The 22938-nt window shown below is 32.8% G+C and overlaps 1 protein-coding gene across 1 annotated transcript in view; it reads left to right on the top strand.

Annotated features, from left to right (window-relative positions):
* The window catches only part of LOC118201492 (uncharacterized), a 419621-nt gene that overhangs the window by 59709 nt on the left and 336974 nt on the right, over positions 1–22938 (top strand). The window contains exon 3 of the mRNA XM_085827141.1: positions 4388–4495. Within this exon, the coding sequence (XP_085683267.1) occupies positions 4388–4495 (108 nt within the window). The remainder of the gene's footprint in view (positions 1–4387; positions 4496–22938) is intronic.

The raw sequence follows: 22938 nt of genomic DNA, 5'->3' as shown, positions 1-22938 counted from the left end.
TGAAAAAAGTTCAGTCTCATTATTCTTGCCTTTAATTATGATTAGAGGCAAAGCTCTGCTACCATTTATAAGAATAGCAAAAATACAGGTAATACCTGCACTTTTATAATTAGTACAGAAGAACACATTGACTAGTCACACCTCTAAACAATTGCCGTTTAGATCCCTCCTCCATCCACACTGCAGGTTCATTCATAGCAATAGTGCGAGAGACTATATTTAGAAATGTGGTAGTTATCAACTAAAGACTTGAATAGAAGTGCACATTTAACAATTCCATTATCTTGCAACTTTAACAGCCTTCCCGGTCATCTTATAGGCAGTTCATACTGCTGTATCAAGCTTTCCATTCAATGTTCTGATGTTTTGAATCCTTCTGCAGATATTTCTGACTGTTGTGCTGCTAGTCTAAGAGAAATTATTTGAATATCAGCCCTGCAAATAGCCAAAAACCTTTTCCTATTTTCTTTTCATGCAAAAAGGAGAACAAAGGTTTTGCTTAATCCGTTCCCAGATGTTGAAATCCATTCATAGATGAAAAATGGTTACCGATATGATCTTGCGCATCTTAATATTCACTTGTTGACAGAGGTTACCCTATTCTCATCACCAGTACCCAACCGTTCGTAGATTCAACTATTCTTTGTAGAAAGCTGTAAAATACCTGCCTCATTTGTTCTCAAAACTCCTTTCTGACACTCGGCACAATATCTCTTTTTTGCACTCATCTTGTTTGTGGATCAAAATATTATTCCTTTCAAATCTATTATTTTGTAAATGATAATTTGAGATTTCCAAAACGGAAATGGCACTAAATACTTACATACTAATACTATTTCTGAATAATTTACATAAAAGTAGCCAAAATGCTTCTTTATTTTACATGAGTGCATTAAGTATATCCTCTACAACACACAACATATTGAACAATAAGCTTTGTAATTAATTACAAAAACCTCCATTCGTTAGCAAGAATATGTGCGTGTTGTCTCTGCTCTCCGACTAATCATTGATCTGGCGTCTGTCTTGCTGACGACCTCAAGTGGGGCTTATAGTTTGTGTAGAATTTATATTAGCAGCATTCTAAAAAATCACGCTGAAGCTTATTTTCCAGTTAGATCTGGTTTTAGTGGAAATGCTGTGCTATGCAAGCATATTGTACAGAAAGTTTCTCAAAAGTGAAATTTCGAAATTAGAGGGGGATTTTCTTTACTGAATTTAAGTTTTAATTTGTTAAAATTTATGAATACTGGGACTATTTCTTATATTTGGAAAAAATTAGGTTTTTCGAATATTATAACAATAAATCATATAAACAATAATATTTATTAAACAATAAATCCTCAATTAAGAATAGAAATAAGTAAAATAAAAATAGGTCTTAATGGTATACTTTAAATAAAAATATTATCAAATTGCACTGAACTTGAATTGACGTAGTCATTACATTTATTTCTGCATATATATTTTGATAAAATAAAATTATACTAGGAACATTGATCAAAATATTCATATAACTAGTTATGAAAATTTGCAGTAATTTCACGAATTCAAGATTAATATGTAATACAACAGATAGCTAAAAGAACAGATATAGCTTTTAATTTAAATTTTCACCAGTTCAAATAAGAACTAATTTTATAAATTTCAGAGGGCATTCAAGCTATAAACAAAACTAAATTTCGTTTTTGCTAAAATGTTCGCTCTTGTTTCGACTCTAAGTCTCCAGCTTTTAAATACAGATCTATATATAATCATGAATATAGTTCATTTAATCGGAGATCAGAAATAGGATAAGGTCAGAAATCGGAGATCTGCTTTTATGAATGATATACTCCTAGATTGGAGATCTTTATTGGAGAAGTAATCGGATATTGGCTTTTATGAATTGAAATCTCCGGGATGAATCAACATAACTAGTATTTTCTCGTACATGAATTGTGTTGTGATTTACAAAGTCGCTTTTACGTTTTAGTAACAACTCTATAATACTATTATTGTGAAACACTATTATTGTCATTAACTGAATCATAACTATTCTTAAGTCGGTTCATTTTCATTCATTTATTCATGCCAGTTGCAACTAAAGAACACTGCTCTTAAAATGTGTCCTTAAAAGTACATGACTATGAAGCCAGTGTAGCATTAAATAAACGACGACTTTAAACACTAATTTTAACCATAATTATCGGTGTAATGTTAAGCATTCTTTAGCAGCTTGTATATTATTATTACTATTTACATATATCGAGCAAGTTAAATTGAACATAAATTATCTTTTCTTCTCATTTATTTAAGCAGGTTTAAATATAAAGCAATTGAAATTTAATTTCCTTATTTATATTATTTTTAAAGTCAAGAACAGATCCCATTTAATGTAAATACAATAATAAATTAATATCATAACTAATGGTGTTATCTTAAAAGTAACGAATTCTGTGAAATGTAAGTTTTTTTCTCGCTTTTTACTTCCTTGTACTAAGTAAAAAGTAAGTACTGTAATCGCGAAATGTTTCAGGCAGCATATTTCAACGAAAATATCCATTTTGACCACTATCGAATGCAATTTAACGATGTTTTTGCGTGATATCTGTACGTAAGAACAGAATAAAAGACTCGTGTCCTCAAAAAAAAAAAAAAAAATTATAAAACTGCTTTAAAATAAATTCTAAAGAGAATTTTTCGTGGCGTCTGTACGAACGTATGTACGTACGTACGTATCTCGCATAACTCAAAAACGAGTAGCCTCAGAACGTTGAAATTTTGTATATAGGTCTGTTATAACATGTAAATGTGCATCTCGTATTTTGGTTGCAATCAGCCGCACCAAACGTATATAAATATATTTATATATATATATCCACTCTGTTACCCGGCTCAGTGATCTCAGTCTCTTTACTCTTATATGTTTGTAAATTGTACATTTTTTGCTTTAAAAATGATTGAATTATGTTGTTTTTATCTTCCGGTTACGGGTTTTATGCCTTTAGTAAATCTGTATGGAATATTTTTAGAATTATCAAAAATTTTAAAGTTGTTTAAGTGCTGCTAAGACTTTTTTTTTATGGCGGCCATAGATTGTTTACATTTGAAACAGTAGACTAGTGGATTTGTTGCCAATCTAGAGAAACTTAGCTTCGCAACAACAAAGATAAACGCCTTCATTTATTATTGCGAATTAAATCATGCTTAATCCTTTCTGGAATTTTTTCGAGAAAATAAGTGTTTAATATTTACTTCGTAATGTTTAATATAGATATTTTGAGTTCTTATGCATTTTTGCCTTCTCGCGAAGTGAGAACTGAATTAATTGAATGAGAAATACTCAATCGTCTGTGAAAAACTTTTTTTTTTTTTTTTTTTTTTGGTTTTTTTTTTTTTTTTTGTTTGTTTGCTTAATTTCTTTTATACATCATTCTAGCTTTATTATAATATTTGAATAAAACATGTGGCAACGATTTGATAATTATATTCTTTAAATGATATAAATTTTGTGCATTATGAGTTATAATATGAACGAAATATAATACTGTTAAGTGAATCTAGCGCCAGTGTTGCTAGGGTAAACAAATACTAGAGTGAATTTTAAAGAATGCATTTATTCTATTGTGGTTTATGCGCTGTCGGCGAAGTAGATTTAATTCAATCCAATAAGTTTAAATGAAATGCAAGAAAAAATGCGTATAATTTAATATTCCCTACAAGGAAGTCGTGTGGTGTACGCATCAGATTTTTTATTATTGGTTTAAATACGTTCGGCCCAATAATATAAAATCTCTACTCAACACTCATTAACAGGTGGCAATTAAGGTTAGAAAAAAAAATTATTGATGGAAAAAAAAGTTATGTGCGATTTACTAGATGGTTACTTTAATGCCTCTGTCAATTAGTTTTATTTTTTGCTAATGTTTTGCTCTGTTTGTCAATTAGTTTTATTAGTGTCAATTAGTTTTATTTTTTGCTATGTAATGCAGCCGAAGGAATTAAAATATTTATTTAACTCTAGAAGGAGTTCTTTTGGCTAAATTATATTTTTATAAAATTATATTTTACTACGCGCTTTATAGAAGAAAGTGCCTATAGTGCCTATACTAAAAAATAGCACAAATCTGATATGCTTTTCAAATGCTTTCAGTTTTGTCTTGTTTAAAAAGAAATCAAATTACATATATTTCAGATTTATATTTTATGATCAATGATAGCAATCGAAAATCAAAATCTAATAATATTTGACTTACTTAAGTGCTTTATATAGCTCTAGATTTAGGCGAATTTGAAAATCGATGAGTTAATATTTTTCTTTCCTTTCATACTGTGATTCCTGTTACTATTATATACATAAAAATATACCAGTTTTCTTTAACATTGTATTCTCTTTCACTTACAGAATGTGACTGTGGTAAAGGCATAAACTGCACATTCGACCATGATTTTTGGAAGACTAAAACCTGTCTTTGTCCAGAAGAGTATGGAAAAAAACTAAGCAAATGTGTGGGTAAGTCCTGTTTTTGCATGTCAACAAATTTTCAATGCAGCATTTAGATAAATGTTAGCTATCGTATCATTTACGAGAGTTTTAAACTTAAAAAGTTTTCGTTAATTCATAATAGCAATGGACTGTCACCATAAGAGTACTTTCTCGTTAATGCAGTTATGTAAACGAATTGGATATATATCCTGTTGAGCCGAATAGAAGGATCAAATGCACTTTTCCTAATATTTGGAATTAATGAAATACTCTTACAGAGAAAGTTTAAAGTTTTATTATATCAAAATGCAAAACTTGTGTAGTTTTGATTATTGTGTAGTTTTTATTAAGTTTCTCTTCTTTCTACATTAAAAAAGATTATATTTTTTTTATTGTGCATTATGCAATTCCTATGTTTGAATATTACATGTAGATATTTTTTTTCCAAATTCAATTTGTTATGAATAAAGGCGGTTACTTTTTGCCTTATTAATTAAATTAACTGAAGTTCCATGAAAATTTCCCTTATCAAAATAAAATAATGATCTTTTGAATAAATAAAAGAATCTTACGATCAGTTAATAAACAAAACGAAATAGACAGAAAACACAAGCTTTATCCAAAACGGCTCGTTTCTGTAAAAACAATTATGCTAATACACTTATATTAATTGCTATACGTGTGTCTACGCAACACACACGTTAGATTACATATGTTACATTCGAGAAGTGCCTCTTTTGACTACACTAATAGCCAATTGAGGCCAAATGTTTAGGCACAGAAAACGAGAAGCCCTGGCCTTATAACAGAAAGAGAATCTTGGAGAGAGAAATGCAAATAAAGAAGAGAGAAGGACGAAAAGAATAGGTTAAATATGCCAGATATTTCTTTAATAGGTGAAACATTCAAAGCTAAAATTACAGTTACAGCAACGGTGCTAGACTGCTTATTAGATAACAAAAATTGATAATTTAAGTGTGATAAAAAAAATTACAGCTCTAACTTTTATTCCTTCTAGTATCATAGTTTCAGGAATTCTTATATTCATTAAAATTTATACATTTTTAACACTTTTGACAGGAAACTATGCAGTACTAATTAAGCAGGAGTTAGGCTCAGTTTGTCTTACCAAAGAAAATTTTATTAAATAAAAAATATATAAAAAGTACGCAGTATGATTAATATTTTACATGGCTTATCATTCATATTTTACAAGGTTTATACGAAGGTTGCAATTTATATTTCTGGCCTTGGCAACAGTAAGTGTTGCTAGGCGATTGCAGACGATTCCAATTGAAAGTTAATTTTTTTAACTCTAACTACTTCAGAACATTTTGCTATTTTAGCTTGATTTATGTTGTTTACAGTAAACTGAAAAATTTCTCTCGGGAAAAATGAATTTGACTCGTGAACATTTTCGTGCGATTATTTTTCGTAATTTTCAATGTGGATTATTAAGACAAGAGCACTTCGATGAATTGAATTCTTTGTACAGCGATAAACCACCATTCTACAGGGGTCTAGGAATTTCTGCCGTTATCGTGGCCGTTTTGCCGTCCGGACGTTTCGTCGTCAAGACATATTTTTCTTTACATGACTGTATTATATCTTGCCGTATTATACTCAAATTAAAGTTATTTAGTTTAATAATTCTGTTTACTTTTTGTATACTTAATAATAAAGGTTGCTTATAATATATATAGTTATTTTTAAGTATAAGATATAAAGAATTTACACATCGTTGGAAAATTATGTCAGTATCAAAGAAAACTGAGGTTAAATTTCTGATTTAACAGAATTTATTTTATCGATTTTAAAATCATGCGCGTACAATATTTATATGATTCACCAAACTTTCCTGAAATTTTAATCGGTTAGTTGAAAGAAATTACTCATATAAGCAGGAAACTGATATTTTTATGAAATCTGAATGGAAAACGGAATAAATTTGGAGTCTTGTCGGCACTTTACTCTCTTAAAATTAATATGTAACGGTGTATTTGTATAAAACTGTACACAAAACATTTTATATATTAAATAAAATTATTAAACTAAACTGAGATATTAATTTAAATCAACTTAACATAATACGGTAAGATACTATAATATAGTCCTGTAAAGAAAAATACGTCTTGACGGCTAAACGTCCCGACGGCGAAACGGCCACGAATAGTCCCAGTCCCTCCTACAGCACTGTAAAAAACTGGTTCAATGAATTCAATCGTGGTCGACGCTCGCTCTAGGACAAATTCAGTGAAGATTGTTCAAAATCGGTTGTTGTGCCGGAAAATATCGATGGCTGTGCGTAACTTATAACGCAAGTTGTCATCTGATATACCAAGAGTTTAATATATTTGGGCATTAGTATGGCAAGAATCAATAAGATCTTACATAAACATTTGGCCATAAAAAAAGATTTGTTCACTTTGAATCCCGAATAATCTGACAAAGGTTCAAAAGAAGGCTCGTGTCAGTTGGTGCAAGGAAATGTTGGAAAAATAAGTTCAAGGTGCATTTAAAGCTGTGTATAACATCTACATACATGATGGATCTGTACATGAGTCCGAAACGAAACAGCAGTCGACTATATGAGTCTTCCAAACGAGCCAAATCAGACAAATGTTGTTCTCGGAAGTAGCACATCGAAGTAAATGGTTGCCTGTTTCTTTGGCATTACCGGTTACGTGGCGACAATGGTGTTAGAGAAACGCAGGACGGTCAATTCCGAATGGTACATGACATTTGTTTGCCAGAAGTCATAGGAGAAATTCGAAAAGAACAAAGGAGGCAAATCATTCCTCATAATGAGAATGCGAGATCTCACACATCGACTCAAAGGAACTTTTGACGGGCCAAATCATCGAATTGAGGAGTCATCCGCCGTACAGCCCTGATTTGGCACCAATGAATTTTTTTATTCTCTCATGTCAAAAATAAATTACGTGGCCAGCGATTTGCAAAACCCGAAGAAGCAGTTGATTCATTCAAAACGTATGTTTTGGAGTTACCTCATTCGTAGTGGAAAAAGTGCTTCAAAAATTGGTTCAAACGCATACAAAAGTGTATTGATCTTCATGGAGAATATTTTGAGAAACAATAAAACCATTATCGATCATAAATATTTGTTTTTCATTATTAGACCAAAAATATAAATAACAATCCTCCTATATTATTAGATTAGAAATGATTTGTGCACAGTTACATTTAATTATAGCTGTACGCAAATTATTATAACTGCACGCAATGTACAGATATTTGCGTATATTGCGACTATAAAAATCTATACAGTGGCCCTTTCTGTTTCGCAACCGATTATTTAAAATATGCATTTTCGAATCCGAAAATTCATTATATGAAACAAATACTCATTTTATGATATTTTAAATTTATAAAATCAGTTTAAAAAAATTATGAAATTAAACCTTTCACGCTTCTCTCTTGTTTATATAGATGTATTATAGCAATGGTTTTTACTCATTATAAAAAAAAAGTTTCAACTCACACGAGATAAAATTTTACTGAGCTGTTCAATTTCAGAATTTAGACATTTTGGCAGTTTTTTCTGCTTTCTCCGATGGGGCGTTTCAAAGATAAAGTCTTATGCTTCAAGGCTAATGTTTCTTCCAGTTAATGCCATTCAAGTATTTTACTTTGTGATTTGATAGTGCGTAATATTTTTTGATTTATAATTGCGTTACGTATATTATGTTGAAGGAATTTTATTCCAGGTAATTCATAAGTTTCGACTCAGCCTTTCACCCCTTTCATCCCTTAGGTCGATAAAGTGAGTACCAAGTAACTAAAGTTGGGGACTAAACACTAGGGTTCCTGCGACCAAGCTGACCACTTGTTCAGGGCATATGCTTACGCACCCCGGGGCCCACGGTCAAGAAAGCACATTTCGGGGCACAGCAGGCCTTGGCCCATTAGGGCTGGTTTGGGCCACTGAGTTTAGCTTTTATTTTTTTTTTAATTCATAAGTTTTCCAATGTTAAAAGGAGTTATTAAAATTCTTATGTAGTTTTATTAGTTTAGAATCATAATCAAATAATCATGCAAAAACACCATTAAACTAAAAACTATTTTCACTTCAAATTTATTCAAAAAATGTTGCGAGATGTTTGTTAAATACCAATGTAACACTTATTATTAGTACCAGCAATCAAGCTGATCAATATTGAATCCTGCCACCCTTTTACGAAACTCTGAAAGATGTTATGAATAAAATATCCTTTTTGGAAACATTCGTGTTTATCAAGAACTTTCTGTACTATACTTGTCATGTAATCTATTAACACCAGAAACTTCTAAGCTGAAATTTCATTTTTAACTATGTTCAAATGCTCTTTAAAGTTAACTATCTCAGTTAGTTTGTGTGGTTCGGGAATCATATATTCCATGTTTTATTATTTAGAAGCGTATAAATGTTTAATTATACTTCAGTCGGAGGGCTTATAAAAATTTCCATCTCATAATTTTACAATAGTAATTTTTTAGATTTAAAAATATCAAAGTATGTATTATTTCGGCATTTAAAACATTTTTGTAATTGATATTAATGTCTACGACAAACGGTTTCAAAAATTAAGGCAATACAAAGAATTTCCTGCACAACGGTGCGTAGCTCTTATATATAGGTTTATAGAACTTTTTATTGATAATGCATGCTCAGAATAGTTTATTCCATGGTAAAATGTTAATAACTTAAAGCAAGTGACGCAATATGAACAGTTAAAATGAATAAATTTCTTTGCATATCTATTTAGAAAAAAGAATGTAGGAAGACTCTACAAGTTTATTTTATGCTTCCACACAGAGTATGACATTTTATTCCTAATATATACTTAGAATAACTTATTCCGTGGCAAATCTTTCCTGCAGAACCGAAGTCCATGAACTGCCTTAGAGTTAGAAGTATAAGACGATTATCTGATTAAAGTATAATGCTGCTTATTAGCTTCTTTGCTAGTAGCTTTCAATATTTTTATTCTGTACTTGCGATTTCCCAGCTTCCCACTCTTGAACTTTTGTATAGACTCAATAAAACAATGAAGCAAAGAGGCCTGCGTCCTTTATCTTCACCTCTCATCAAGAAATAATTTAAAACAATCTTTTGAATATTATCGATATGAAATTTAATTTATGTCCATCAATCCTGAATTCTGTCAATGTCCACATAGTGAATTTGACATGTGTCTGGTACCTGTTTTGTGTTATTTAGAAAAGCAAAGGTCAGCTGTGGCGTTGTTCTAGAATATGAAGGTGCTAAAACCTGATATTACATTAATAGGGTTCTTTGTAATTCGTAATCCCTTCCTATAGATAACAGCAATTGTTTCCGAAACAATTGTACAATATAGTCGTCATCGTAATTTGTTTCCTTGTGTCTCTATGATCTAGGAAACTTTTTTTCTTGCTGTGTCCGCTGGATGCGAAACAACTACAATTTTTTTTTTTTTCCTCCAAAATCCAAGGGTTTTGTTGCTGCAACACTCTTTATTGTGACTTTTAATTCAAGATTCTTTAGTGGAAAAACTAATGCCATGTAAGATCAGTATCTACTTAGCAGGATTCCATAATATACCGAAATGTCCATGACGTAGGGATTAAAAGATTATCAAAGTCCTACATAGTAAACCCCCTTTAACTCGACCTCGCTAAACACGAATATTTAGCTAACATGACCAAAATTCCAGTCCCCTGGAGCGATGCGTATGATGTTGTAGAAAGTTTTGTGGCTTAACTTGAATTTCGGTTAGCACAAATTACAACCTTTTGGTCCATTGCGTTGTTAAATTTTATCATATAACAAGAACATTCAGAGCTTTCCATAATTGTTTCCTGCTGCTTCTCTGGTAGGACTGCGTTCAGAATTTTTTTGTCTTATTTAATTAAAAATACTTCTACAGTCATTAGGTTTTTCGAATTCAGAAAACTGAAAAAATCCGCAGTGCCTTCGTAGAAATTTTAACTCCAGACCTCTCGAACGCGCGTCAAGGCCGCTCCCATTTACCCCGCGAAAGCATGCAGAAATGAAAGTAAAAATCATTTTATCCCCTTTTAATGGGCGATAGATGATAAGGGGAGCCAGGTGCTGAAACGTGGTGGTGACAATCGTCCACTGCCTTTTTAGTTCTAGGGTCAGTCGTAGTTCTTTTTTTAGGATTTTGCCGATGTCAGGAAATCCATAGTGCCTTCGCCATGATTCGTATTCCAGACCTCCCGAATATGCGATATGCGTCGGGCTTTCTTCCAGTTACATCACGAAGGCATGCGGAAAGGAGGGAAAAATACCTTACATTCTCCCCCTTTAAAGGGCTGTTCAGACTGGAGTTTATTTGAGCTAACGGAGACAATTGACTCATCTCCAAAACCAGTTTTTCCCATGCCGCAGCGTGTTTAAAAAATATGAACTACACGCATAGCTGAGCTAGCCAACACATGGAACTGACTTCGTTAGCTCAGACAGACCCCAGTCTGAACGGCCCTTTAAAGGACGAGTGGACATTAGTGGATCCGCTGTGCCCTCGCCGGGATTCGAAGTCCGGACTTTCCGCATATGCGTCGAGTGTGCACAACGAAGGCCTGATAATGGAGGGAGATAAAACCGTATAACCTCACAGATTACAGTTTCTTCTTTAAAACGCAACCAGCATCAGTAGCATTGCTCGACAATCACGATCATTGTGTCAGCGATGAGTTTTAAAGAGTTCCATTAGTTCAGATAACGGTTTTCCCATGTGTGCTCCATGGACAAGCAATTGTGTCGGTGTGTCTGACGTGCAAGAAGTATCATCAGAAGAAAGTGAGAAGGGCAATACCAATCCGTACACCCACCAGGATATGTTATACGCCTTGGACACTGTAGAATGTTTTGCTGCAGCACCGACCGCTAGTTTTACGGAAGTCATGAATACCGTTGGCGTGAACTTGGTGATCTGTGACTGAATATTTTCAAGTTACAGTACAGTAATTAACATACCAATCTAGTATTTTGTATGAAGACGTATATATGTATAGAATAATGTACCTATATACTGGCACTTATATACTGTACATATTGTTACGAATTTGGTATTTGAATAGCTAATGTTAGTTGAATTATATATTAAATGGTTTTATTTCCCAGCGCAGTGGAGCGCGTGACAAATATTAAAGGAAAGCTAAGCCGGAAGATTAAAAATACAAGAGCGCGTGCATTTAACATTAAATAAATAAATATCTCTTTTTGATTTCGAGAAAGTTCCAGAACGTTCTCCCGCTCGATTTAAAAATCTTATAAAAAGGAGGAAAACCTTTCAATTCAATTAGTCAGTTATTTTAGTTAGCTTGTTGTTGTTTTAAGAGTTTGTTTAGAAAACTGCTCTTGTTGATTGTAGCGAATTCGCGGATTAGCTTTCTTTAGCTGTTTAGAATTAACTTCTGTTGAACGTTTGAGTAGTTAAGATAACTACTGTGAGATATTGTAATACTGAAAGAGGTGCTACTTTGGTAGACGGTTGCACGGATTTTTGGCGATTTACGTTGGCGCAATTGTTGGCGTGATTTTTACAAACGTCAGCCAACTTGTAAAACGCTGTTTTTACGCATAGTAAAAGTATTCGAAACTTTAAAAAAAATAAATAAATATCGTTAAAAGTAATGGATTAATTTTTGTCGAAAATGTCGTTTTAAAGATGGCAGGAAAGTGTAAATAAATACATTTACTATGAGTATAAAATACTAAAGTAAGGTTATTATTACTTTCATATAGCAAGGAAGAGAATAAAAACATCGCGATAAAAACATTGGGCCAACGTTTAATTAGATTAAAATATTACTGAAATTGAACATCGAATTAAAAACCATACCAACATTTAAAAGAATTAGAATATTAATATATTCAAATACTTTAAAATACGTTATATAGAATATAATTAACATTAAAACATATGGACAATAATTATCTCACCAATTTCTGAAAATAGTGTATTAATTTTTTTAACAAAAATTGAAGTATACAATTATAAAATAAAAGAAAAATATGTATTTACATTTTTTTTAGTATTTAACCTGTTGCTTATTGATAAGTACCACAAAAAAATCAGAATCATAATTTAGATAACATCTTTGAAGGAATTCGAAGATATGAATTAAATTTTAAAACGGCGCGGAAGTGCACAAATTGTCAGTAACCAATCAGGGAGCTGATTACAGCTCGTTAATGCACAAATATTCTATAACCAATCAGAGAGCTTATTACATCACGGCTAAAATTAAAATTATTTAAAAATTCATACATAATAAAATCATTTTAAATAAAAATGCAAAATTAAATTGTATTTTAATATTTAAGAGCCATAAATAATATTAAAACATTAGATTAAATTTATACATATTAAAACGAATTACTTTTAAAGTAATGTAACGTCATTGATTACATCATCCACAACATAAAATTTCATAAAATATGATAAACAATAAAACTTTTATTTCAAATAAAAGTGCAAATTTAAATTGATTTTTAGGCGCTACTTTGGTAGACGGTTGCACGGATTTTGGCGATTTGTTGGCGATTTTTCTTTTGGCGAGTAATACAACTTATGGTAAACCCATTGATGGATAAGTTATTTATGGTAACCGATACTTTTTTTTCATTTTATTTAAAAAATAATGTGTTTTATTGTGCATAAATTCCGTGTTTTAAATATTATTTATGGCTTCTAAATATTAAAATTCAATTTAATTTTGCATTTTTATTTGAAATAAAAATTTTATTGTTTATCATATTTTATGAAATTTTATATTGTGGATGATGTAACCAATGACGTCACCTTACTTTAAAAGTAATTGGTTTTTATATGTATAAATTTAATCTAATGTTTTAAACATTATTTATGGCTGTTAAATATTAAAATACAATTTAAATTTGCATTTTTTTAAAAAATGATTTTATTATTTATGAATTTTTAAATAATTTCAATTCTAGGCGTGATGTAATAAGCTCTCTGATTGGTTATAGAATATTTGTGTATTAACGAGCTATAGTCAGCTCCCTGATTGGTTACTGAAAATTTGTGCATTTCCGCGCCGTTTTAAAATTTAATTCATATCTTCGAATTCCTTGAAAGATGTCTTCAAAGATGTTATTTAAATTATGATTCCGATTTTTTTGTGGTACTTATCAATAAGCAATAGGTTAAATGACTAAAAAAATTTAAGTACATATTTTTCCTTTATTTTATAATTGTATACTTCAATTTTTTTGTTGAAAAAATTAATACACTATTTTCAAAAATTGCTGAGATAATTATTGTCCATATGTTTTAATGTTAATTATATTCTATATAACGTATTTTAAAGTATTTGAATTTAATAATATTCTAATTCTTTTAAATGTTGGTATGATGGTTTTTAATTCGATATTCAATTTCAGTAATATTTTAATCTAAATAAACGTTGGCACAATGTTTTTATAGCGGTGTTTTTATTCTCTTTGCTATATGAAAATAATAGTAACCTTACATTACTATTTTATACTCATAGTAAATGTATTTATTTACCCTTGTTGCCATCTTAAAAAGCGACATTTTCAACAAAAAATTAATCCATTACTTTTAACGATATTTATTTTTTTTTAAGTTTTGAATACTATGCGTAAAAACAGCGTTTTTCAAGATGGCTGACGTTTGTAAAAATCGAGCCAACAATTGAGCCAACGTAAATCGCCAAAAATCCGTGCAACCGTCTACCAAAGTACCACCGATTTTTAATATTTAAAAGCCATAAATAATATTTTAAACACGGAATTTATGCACAATAAAACGCATTATTTTTTAAATAAAATGACAACAAAGTATCGGTTACCATAAATAACTTATCCAGCAATGAGTTTACCATAAGTTGTATTACTCCCCAAAGGAAAATCGCCAAAATGCGTGCAACCGTCTACCAAAGTAGCACCTTGAAAGAATATCTGAGGAAATTTTTGTTGTGATAGTAATAAATGTAGTCCATTTTTCATCGACTTGTGCATTCAATTCAATCGAACCCGTACGCACACAGCAATTTTTGGTGTCAGGAGTGGGATTTTGAATGCCAGTTACAAGAGCGATGGAAGAACAATTCAGGCAAATGATGACTGCATTTGCTGCTTTCCAAGAAAAAATGGAAGGAGCCGTCAACTACGTTAAGGAAGAAAGGAAATTGGGCCAGGAATCCGTTAAGGAAGAGATGAAATCCCTTAAAGACGAGATGAAAGCAGGTCAGTACAAAAGGAAAAGAGAAATTACCTGCGTAATAGAAAATAAGTTTAAGGCTATGGAAGGCAGAATAGACGTGGTCGAAATTAAAGTTGGACAAATTGAAGAAAACGTTTCGTCTGTGAAAGAGCAAATAGAAGACAGAGTTTCGGCCGTGGAACAACAAATAGGTTACAGAGTTGATTCAGTCAAAGAAGAAATAGAAGGAATAGTTTGTTCCGTTAAACAACAAATCGAACAACAAATTGATGACAGAGTTTCTGAAAATGCCAAAGAAATGGATACTTTAAAGAATTTCATAGCGACGGCAGGAAGCAAGAGTGATTATTTTAAATTTTTACCGATGCCTGCTCGTCCATCTCTGAAGCTATCCACATATGATGGGAAGACATCCTGGCAAATGTATAAGACCCAATTTTCTTGTTGCGGATGCGAATGGATGGGATTCCCAAGCTAAGGCCTGTCATCTCGCCGCTTCTCTTAGAGCATACGCAGCGGATATCCTTAAGACGCTTCCCGAAAACCAGAGACTAGACTTTGAAGCTCGATCCGGCGCTTTCGAGCTGCGCTTTGGGTAAAAGTGTCTGAAAGACTACAGCAGGCTTCAACTAAAATCCCGTCAACAGAAGCCGACTGAAACACTTCAGGAGCTCGTCACGGATGTTGAAAGGCTGTCACATCACGCCTTTCAGGAGTGCCCGACAGAAACAAAAGAAATCCTCTCGCTGCAATATTTCATCGATGGCATCCGAGACCCTGAAATACAGAAAGCACTGCGAATGGCGGATGTTAAAGATTTGAAAAGCGCTTTAGTGTACGCCATGAAATTCGAGGCAGCCCAGCAAGAAACTCGTCGAGACCGCCACCCAGTCAGAGCTGCTCAAGTCGAGGAGCCAGGGGATCAACTGACTGCTCGTCTAGACGATTTAACTAGACAACTGAACGCCTTGAGATGGAATATTGGTGAGAAGAAACCAACCCTAAAATGCTGGAACTGCGGTGTTGAAGGCCACATACGAAGGAACTGCAGAACATCCCAGAGCACGGAAAATAAGAGAGGCGGATTAAACAGAGAATTAAATGCCATGGGACGGAAAAGAAGTGACAAGAAACCAAAGTATGGGTACTGTGGAGCTGAAGGCTATGTACGAAAGAATTGTAGAACACCCCAGGTTACGCAAATAAGATCATTTCCCAGCAAGGACGCAGGAAACAAATTAATGGCCATATCGAGGAACAGAGGTTGCCAGATAATGAGAAACCCTGTTTTAAAGCGCTTAAGTGAGTGGAAACAGTAACGAACTGTCCATCAATGGGAATATCGATGGAGTTCCTTGCAATATGATCATTGACACAGGAGCCAATGTTACCATCATTCGGAGAGATTTAGCTCAACAGTTTAAAGATAAACTTATTTGGACGCCATCCTCTGTTACCCTTCAGACTGCATCTGGTGGTAAGATCGACATATCTGGGAAGTTAAACGTGAACATCATGTTTGGAAGTACCGCTTATCATCACACGGCATATGTGGCGGATATTACAGATCCATGCATACTCGGATTGGACTTTTTAAGGAAATACAATTTTTCCTTAGACTTCAAAAACAACAAACTGCTTTCAGCATCTGATAACATGACTATCCATCCTCAGAAGGGATCCTCACCTGGAAACGCCGACGCTTTGTATGAAAGACCCAGCTCAGAAAGCTGCCAAAATCATGCTAGGGTCGTAAAGAAACACCAGACTACCAGCTAGTTCTCCATTCCAGATGCTCTTCGGTCGAGACCTTCGTCAGCCTTGTGACCGCCTGTTTGGTCGCCCTACGGATGCGCCTTCATCGCCTGAGGAATACATCCAAGATGTCCAGGCCCGGTTTGAAGAGATGCACCGTTCCGCACGAAAGCGAGTCAACTTGGCGACGGAGAAAGTGAAGACCTGATGCAACGCGAGAGCTACTGAACATAGCTTCAACAGAGGAGACAAGGTGTGGTTGTGGAATCCGACTCGACGGAAGAGACTCTGTCCGAAATTACAGTCACCTTGGGATGGTCCGTACACAGTTGTTATGGTGAAAAATCACGGTACCAATAAGGTTTCCTACTCTGTTGACATAACACTTAATTTTTTTTTAACAGTAATATACTATTATCAATAAGCCCAGTACATTTGCGTTGTGTTTTTGGATTAACCCTGAAATCAATTTGAGACTGAGACGGGTGAAAATCATTGAGCACACACACAAAATGAAATAAATAAACATTGACTGATCTAGAAAATTGAGCCTATTTATTAAAATTTTTAAGAGTTACTCAGTCCAGTAATTTGTAAGCAATTAATATTCAATCAGTACTGTTAACATATTGATTATTACACAGTGCAGAATTAACTTAGTAAGCAAATCTGATTCAAGCTGAACTGTAAAATATTGCTTTCAACAAAATGCATACCTCTACAGAGTAAACTATTATTGATAATAATATCAAACTATTATTGCTATTACATTCAGATAAATATGATTAGATAAAATTTTGGATAAATTAACAATACCCTCCCCGGGGAGGAAAAAAAAGAATAATTAACAAGTTATACATTCCAAAAAAACATTTCACACAGAGTAATCAATACCAATGTAATTCTGGTTATTGCACATAGTAACTTTCTATTTTCAAAAGAACGATTTAACCGGGTAATATGTTAATTAAAATCAGCTATTACATCCTACAAGCAATTTAATCCCTAAGAGGAGCAAAGAAGCTCAAATAATGACACCTTTACCAATCAATCTTCACCAAGACAGAAATTCACAAGTTCAATTAAATAATTTAATGAAGAATAAATTTCCTTAACCAATCTGACTAATTTACATTCACAGTTTCAATTAACTAATTTAAATAATGATATATTTCCTTGGCCAATCTAATAATTTACTTTATGGACAACAAAATGATTTCATTAGAATTAGGTTAGTTTACTCAACTACAAAATTTTTAATTCAACTAATTAAGTTATTTTCAATCACTATTAACTATTTTAGTTGTTAGAATTACTTATTAGAAATGTCTAGTAAATTTTACTATAAGAATTGCCTATTATAAAATTTTTTCTCTTTTTTTTTTTTTTTTTAAATATCCGACCAACAAGTAAAAGAAAACAAATAAAAGGAACTTATCTTATGAAATACAAGCTGCAGATGAACAGGAGGAGGAGAAATGCCCTCATATTTAACAATTATCAAGATGCCAAGGAGGACGGCTGCTGAGCGTAGTAGAAAATGAGAAGAGTTCGTGGGTGGATAGTTTTCAAAAAAGTCAAATCCAATCCAATATTGAAGTTAGCATTTTTGTCGTGGGACACCGGAGCTAGCGATGCAGAAGACTCTTGATGGCGGCAATTAATTCTTAAAGATTAGGTAGGTCGAAGCAGATGGAAACTATTCATGGAGGAAAGACTGAAATTTCTTCTTAACGGCACTAGAACTAGGCATCACTAGCGATGCAGAAGACTCTTGATGGCGGCAATTAATTCTTAAAGATTTGGATTATCGATGTAGATGATACTCTATTCATGGAGGAGAGACTGAAATTTCTTCTTAACGGCACTAGAACTAGGCATCACTCTTCTTCGCTTTTTCCTATTTTAATTATCTTTGAGTAACTTACATATTGGTAATATGTTAATTAAAATCAGCTATTACATCCTACAAGCAATTTAATCCCTAAGAGGAGCAAAGAAGCTCAAATAATGACACCTTTACCAATCAATCTTCACCAAGACAGAAATTCACAAGTTCAATTAAATAATTTAATGAAGAATAAATTTCCTTAACCAATCTGACTAATTTACATTCACAGTTTCAATTAACTAATTTAAATAATGATATATTTCCTTGGCCAATCTAATAATTTACTTTATGGACAACAAAATGATTTCATTAGAATTAGGTTAGTTTACTCAACTACAAAATTTTTAATTCAACTAATTAAGTTATTTTCAATCACTATTAACTATTTTAGTTGTTAGAATTACTTATTAGAAATGTCTAGTAAACTTTACTATAAGAATTGCCTATTATAAAATTTTTTCTCTTTTTTTTTTTTTTTTTAAATATCCGACCAACAAGTAAAAGAAAACAAATAAAAGGAACTTATCTTATGAAATACAAGCTGCAGATGAACAGGAGGAGGAGAAATGCCCTCATATTTAACAATTATCAAGATGCCAAGGAGGACGGCTGCTGAGCGTAGTAGAAAATGAGAAGAGTTCGTGGGTGGATAGTTTTCAAAAAAGTCAAATCCAATCCAATATTGAAGTTAGCATTTTTGTCGTGGGACACCGGAGCTAGCGATGCAGAAGACTCTTGATGGCGGCAATTAATTCTTAAAGATTAGGTAGGTCGAAGCAGATGGAAACTATTCATGGAGGAAAGACTGAAATTTCTTCTTAACGGCACTAGAACTAGGCATCACTAGCGATGCAGAAGACTCTTGATGGCGGCAATTAATTCTTAAAGATTTGGATTATCGATGTAGATGATACTCTATTCATGGAGGAGAGACTGAAATTTCTTCTTAACGGCACTAGAACTAGGCATCACTCTTCTTCGCTTTTTCCTATTTTAATTATCTTTGAGTAACTTACATATTGGTAATATGTTAATTAAAATCAGCTATTACATCCTACAAGCAATTTAATCCCTAAGAGGAGCAAAGAAGCTCAAATAATGACACCTTTACCAATCAATCTTCACCAAGACAGAAATTCACAAGTTCAATTAAATAATTTAATGAAGAATAAATTTCCTTAACCAATCTGACTAATTTACATTCACAGTTTCAATTAACTAATTTAAATAATGATATATTTCCTTGGCCAATCTAATAATTTACTTTATGGACAACAAAATGATTTCATTAGAATTAGGTTAGTTTACTCAACTACAAAATTTTTAATTCAACTAATTAAGTTATTTTCAATCACTATTAACTATTTTAGTTGTTAGAATTACTTATTAGAAATGTCTAGTAAACTTTACTATAAGAATTGCCTATTATAAAATTTTTTCTCTTTTTTTTTTTTTTTTTTTAAATATCCGACCAACAAGTAAAAGAAAACAAATAAAAGGAACTTATCTTATGAAATACAAGCTGCAGATGAACAGGAGGAGGAGAAATGCCCTCATATTTAACAATTATCAAGATGCCAAGGAGGACGGCTGCTGAGCGTAGTAGAAAATGAGAAGAGTTCGTGGGTGGATAGTTTTCAAAAAAGTCAAATCCAATCCAATATTGAAGTTAGCATTTTTGTCGTGGGACACCGGAGCTAGCGATGCAGAAGACTCTTGATGGCGGCAATTAATTCTTAAAGATTAGGTAGGTCGAAGCAGATGGAAACTATTCATGGAGGAAAGACTGAAATTTCTTCTTAACGGCACTAGAACTAGGCATCACTAGCGATGCAGAAGACTCTTGATGGCGGCAATTAATTCTTAAAGATTTGGATTATCGATGTAGATGATACTCTATTCATGGAGGAGAGACTGAAATTTCTTCTTAACGGCACTAGAACTAGGCATCACTCTTCTTCGCTTTTTCCTATTTTAATTATCTTTGAGTAACTTACATATTGGTAATATGTTAATTAAAATCAGCTATTACATCCTACAAGCAATTTAATCCCTAAGAGGAGCAAAGAAGCTCAAATAATGACACCTTTACCAATCAATCTTCACCAAGACAGAAATTCACAAGTTCAATTAAATAATTTAATGAAGAATAAATTTCCTTAACCAATCTGACTAATTTACATTCACAGTTTCAATTAACTAATTTAAATAATGATATATTTCCTTGGCCAATCTAATAATTTACTTTATGGACAACAAAATGATTTCATTAGAATTAGGTTAGTTTACTCAACTACAAAATTTTTAATTCAACTAATTAAGTTATTTTCAATCACTATTAACTATTTTAGTTGTTAGAATTACTTATTAGAAATGTCTAGTAAACTTTACTATAAGAATTGCCTATTATAAAATTTTTTCTCTTTTTTTTTTTTTTTTAAATATCCGACCAACAAGTAAAAGAAAACAAATAAAAGGAACTTATCTTATGAAATACAAGCTGCAGATGAACAGGAGGAGGAGAAATGCCCTGATATTTGACAATTATCAAGATGCCAAGGAGGACGGCTGCTGAGCGTAGTAGAAAATGAGAAGAGTTCGTGGGTGGATAGTTTTCAAAAAAGTCAAATCCAATCCAATATTGAAGTTAGCATTTTTGTCGTGGGACACCGGAGCTAGCGATGCAGAAGACTCTTGATGGCGGCAATTAATTCTTAAAGATTAGGTAGGTCGAAGCAGATGGAAACTATTCATGGAGGAAAGACTGAAATTTCTTCTTAACGGCACTAGAACTAGGCATCACTAGCGATGCAGAAGACTCTTGATGGCGGCAATTAATTCTTAAAGATTTGGATTATCGATGTAGATGATACTCTATTCATAGAGGAGAGACTGAAATTTCTTCTTAACGTCACTAGAACTAGGCATCACTCTTCTTCGCTTTTTCCTATTTTAATTATCTTTGAGTAACTTACATATTAAGGCACGGCGATGAGGAGCCTATAATTTAGTCGAGGTCATAATTCGTGCAACTAAGTCCCTCGTTCAAAACTCCAGGGCAAGAGGCCCGTAGATCCAAAGACGGAAAAATGCATTTTCCGAGATGAAATTCTGCTGCCAACGAGACAGCGTCAGATGGTAAGTAGAAAGTGCAAAAAAGTGAAAAAAAGTGAGTTCGTCCCCTAAAACAACCCGTTAAAAGGGAGAGCGCCGGACTGCCAAGATGGCGCAACCCATTTTTCGCCGAAAGTTGAAATAGTTGCAACCACAGCATACCCTCATGTTATCAAACTCGCCAAAACCACTATTTTGAAACCTCAACGGAAAATCTATGTCGCCAAACCCTCGCCAAATAACCACCACCTGCGACCGGGGGAGATTAGGAATTTCAACAACCCTGCAAGGGTCCCAACGAAAGAACGCTGAAAACTCGCAAAAAGTGACTTTTCAACCGGAAAGAAGGCATTTCATCCCCCTTTAACTAAATCACAAGCGAAACGAAGAAAAATCTACTCATTAAAGCTCATAACTGAAATGCAATTAAAGTTAGAAAAATGAAAGTTATGCCAAATTAAAGAGCTAATTTTTCTGCAACTAATGATATTAAATACTAAGAAATCAAATTAATTTTTGACATGAAAAACTGAGTTTATTACGTAGAAACAAAAATACTTATCCATTGTTTGCGTGTACAAGATTGAAGACGCAGTTCGCGTAAACTCGGAAAGCCAAAATATATTACACTAGAATTAATAGGCCCCAAAAAGAATATAACCAAACTTGTGTAGCTCAAATTTTGAATAATTACAACTTAAAATTTTGATTTTTATGAATCACTTAATTAAATTAAATTCGCTACACAACATCCCTCCGATGATTTTAGGACCCACAGATAATGGAAAAGTTTTACATAAGTTACTAAATACGAAGAGGGAAAAAGAAAAAAAAAAAGTACATAATGGTACCACATGTTAATCACAAAGAAGGACACATATACCTATTTATAATTAATCCTACCATAAATCATGGTTAGCAAATATAAATCCTACCAAAACAATGGTTAGCAAATCCAAATCCTACCATAATTGTATGGTTAGCAAATCCAAATCCTACCATAATTGTATGGTTAGCAAATCCAATCCTACCATAATTGTATGGTTAGCAAATCCATTAGTGAACCGAGTAAGAGGGTCAAGAAATGCCCCTGGCACACAACAAGCATACATCAAACAAAATAAAAATGTTGTCAAACGACACGTGACACGCCCTAAAATAAAATGTGAAAAGTAAAATGTAAAATCACGAAACCCCCCCAAAGGCAAATCAAGTGAAAAGTGTGTAAAAACAAAATATATGTAAATAAACAAACACCACTGAGTATACGAGTGTTTAAAGCAAAACAATTCAAGAGCTACTGGCGCTTGACACAAAATGTAAACAAACTAGTTCTTGCAATCACCCATTGAAGTGACAATATCAACTCAAAAGTACGCTTAAGGAAAAAGTGTACCGTATAAATCCTAAGTTTCCCTAACACACAGAATTTCAGTTCCCTAAGAACTGACACCCCACCAATACGAGAGGGCAAATGAGTAAACACCGCG

This window comes from Stegodyphus dumicola, chromosome 11 (genome assembly GCF_044657685.1).
Source record: "Stegodyphus dumicola isolate Sdum_Otavi_A_Nest chromosome 11, ASM4465768v1".
Taxonomy (NCBI): Eukaryota; Metazoa; Arthropoda; class Arachnida; order Araneae; family Eresidae; genus Stegodyphus; species Stegodyphus dumicola.
Note: the sequence above shows the minus strand (reverse complement) of the source record. Positions and strands in the feature narration are given on the sequence as shown.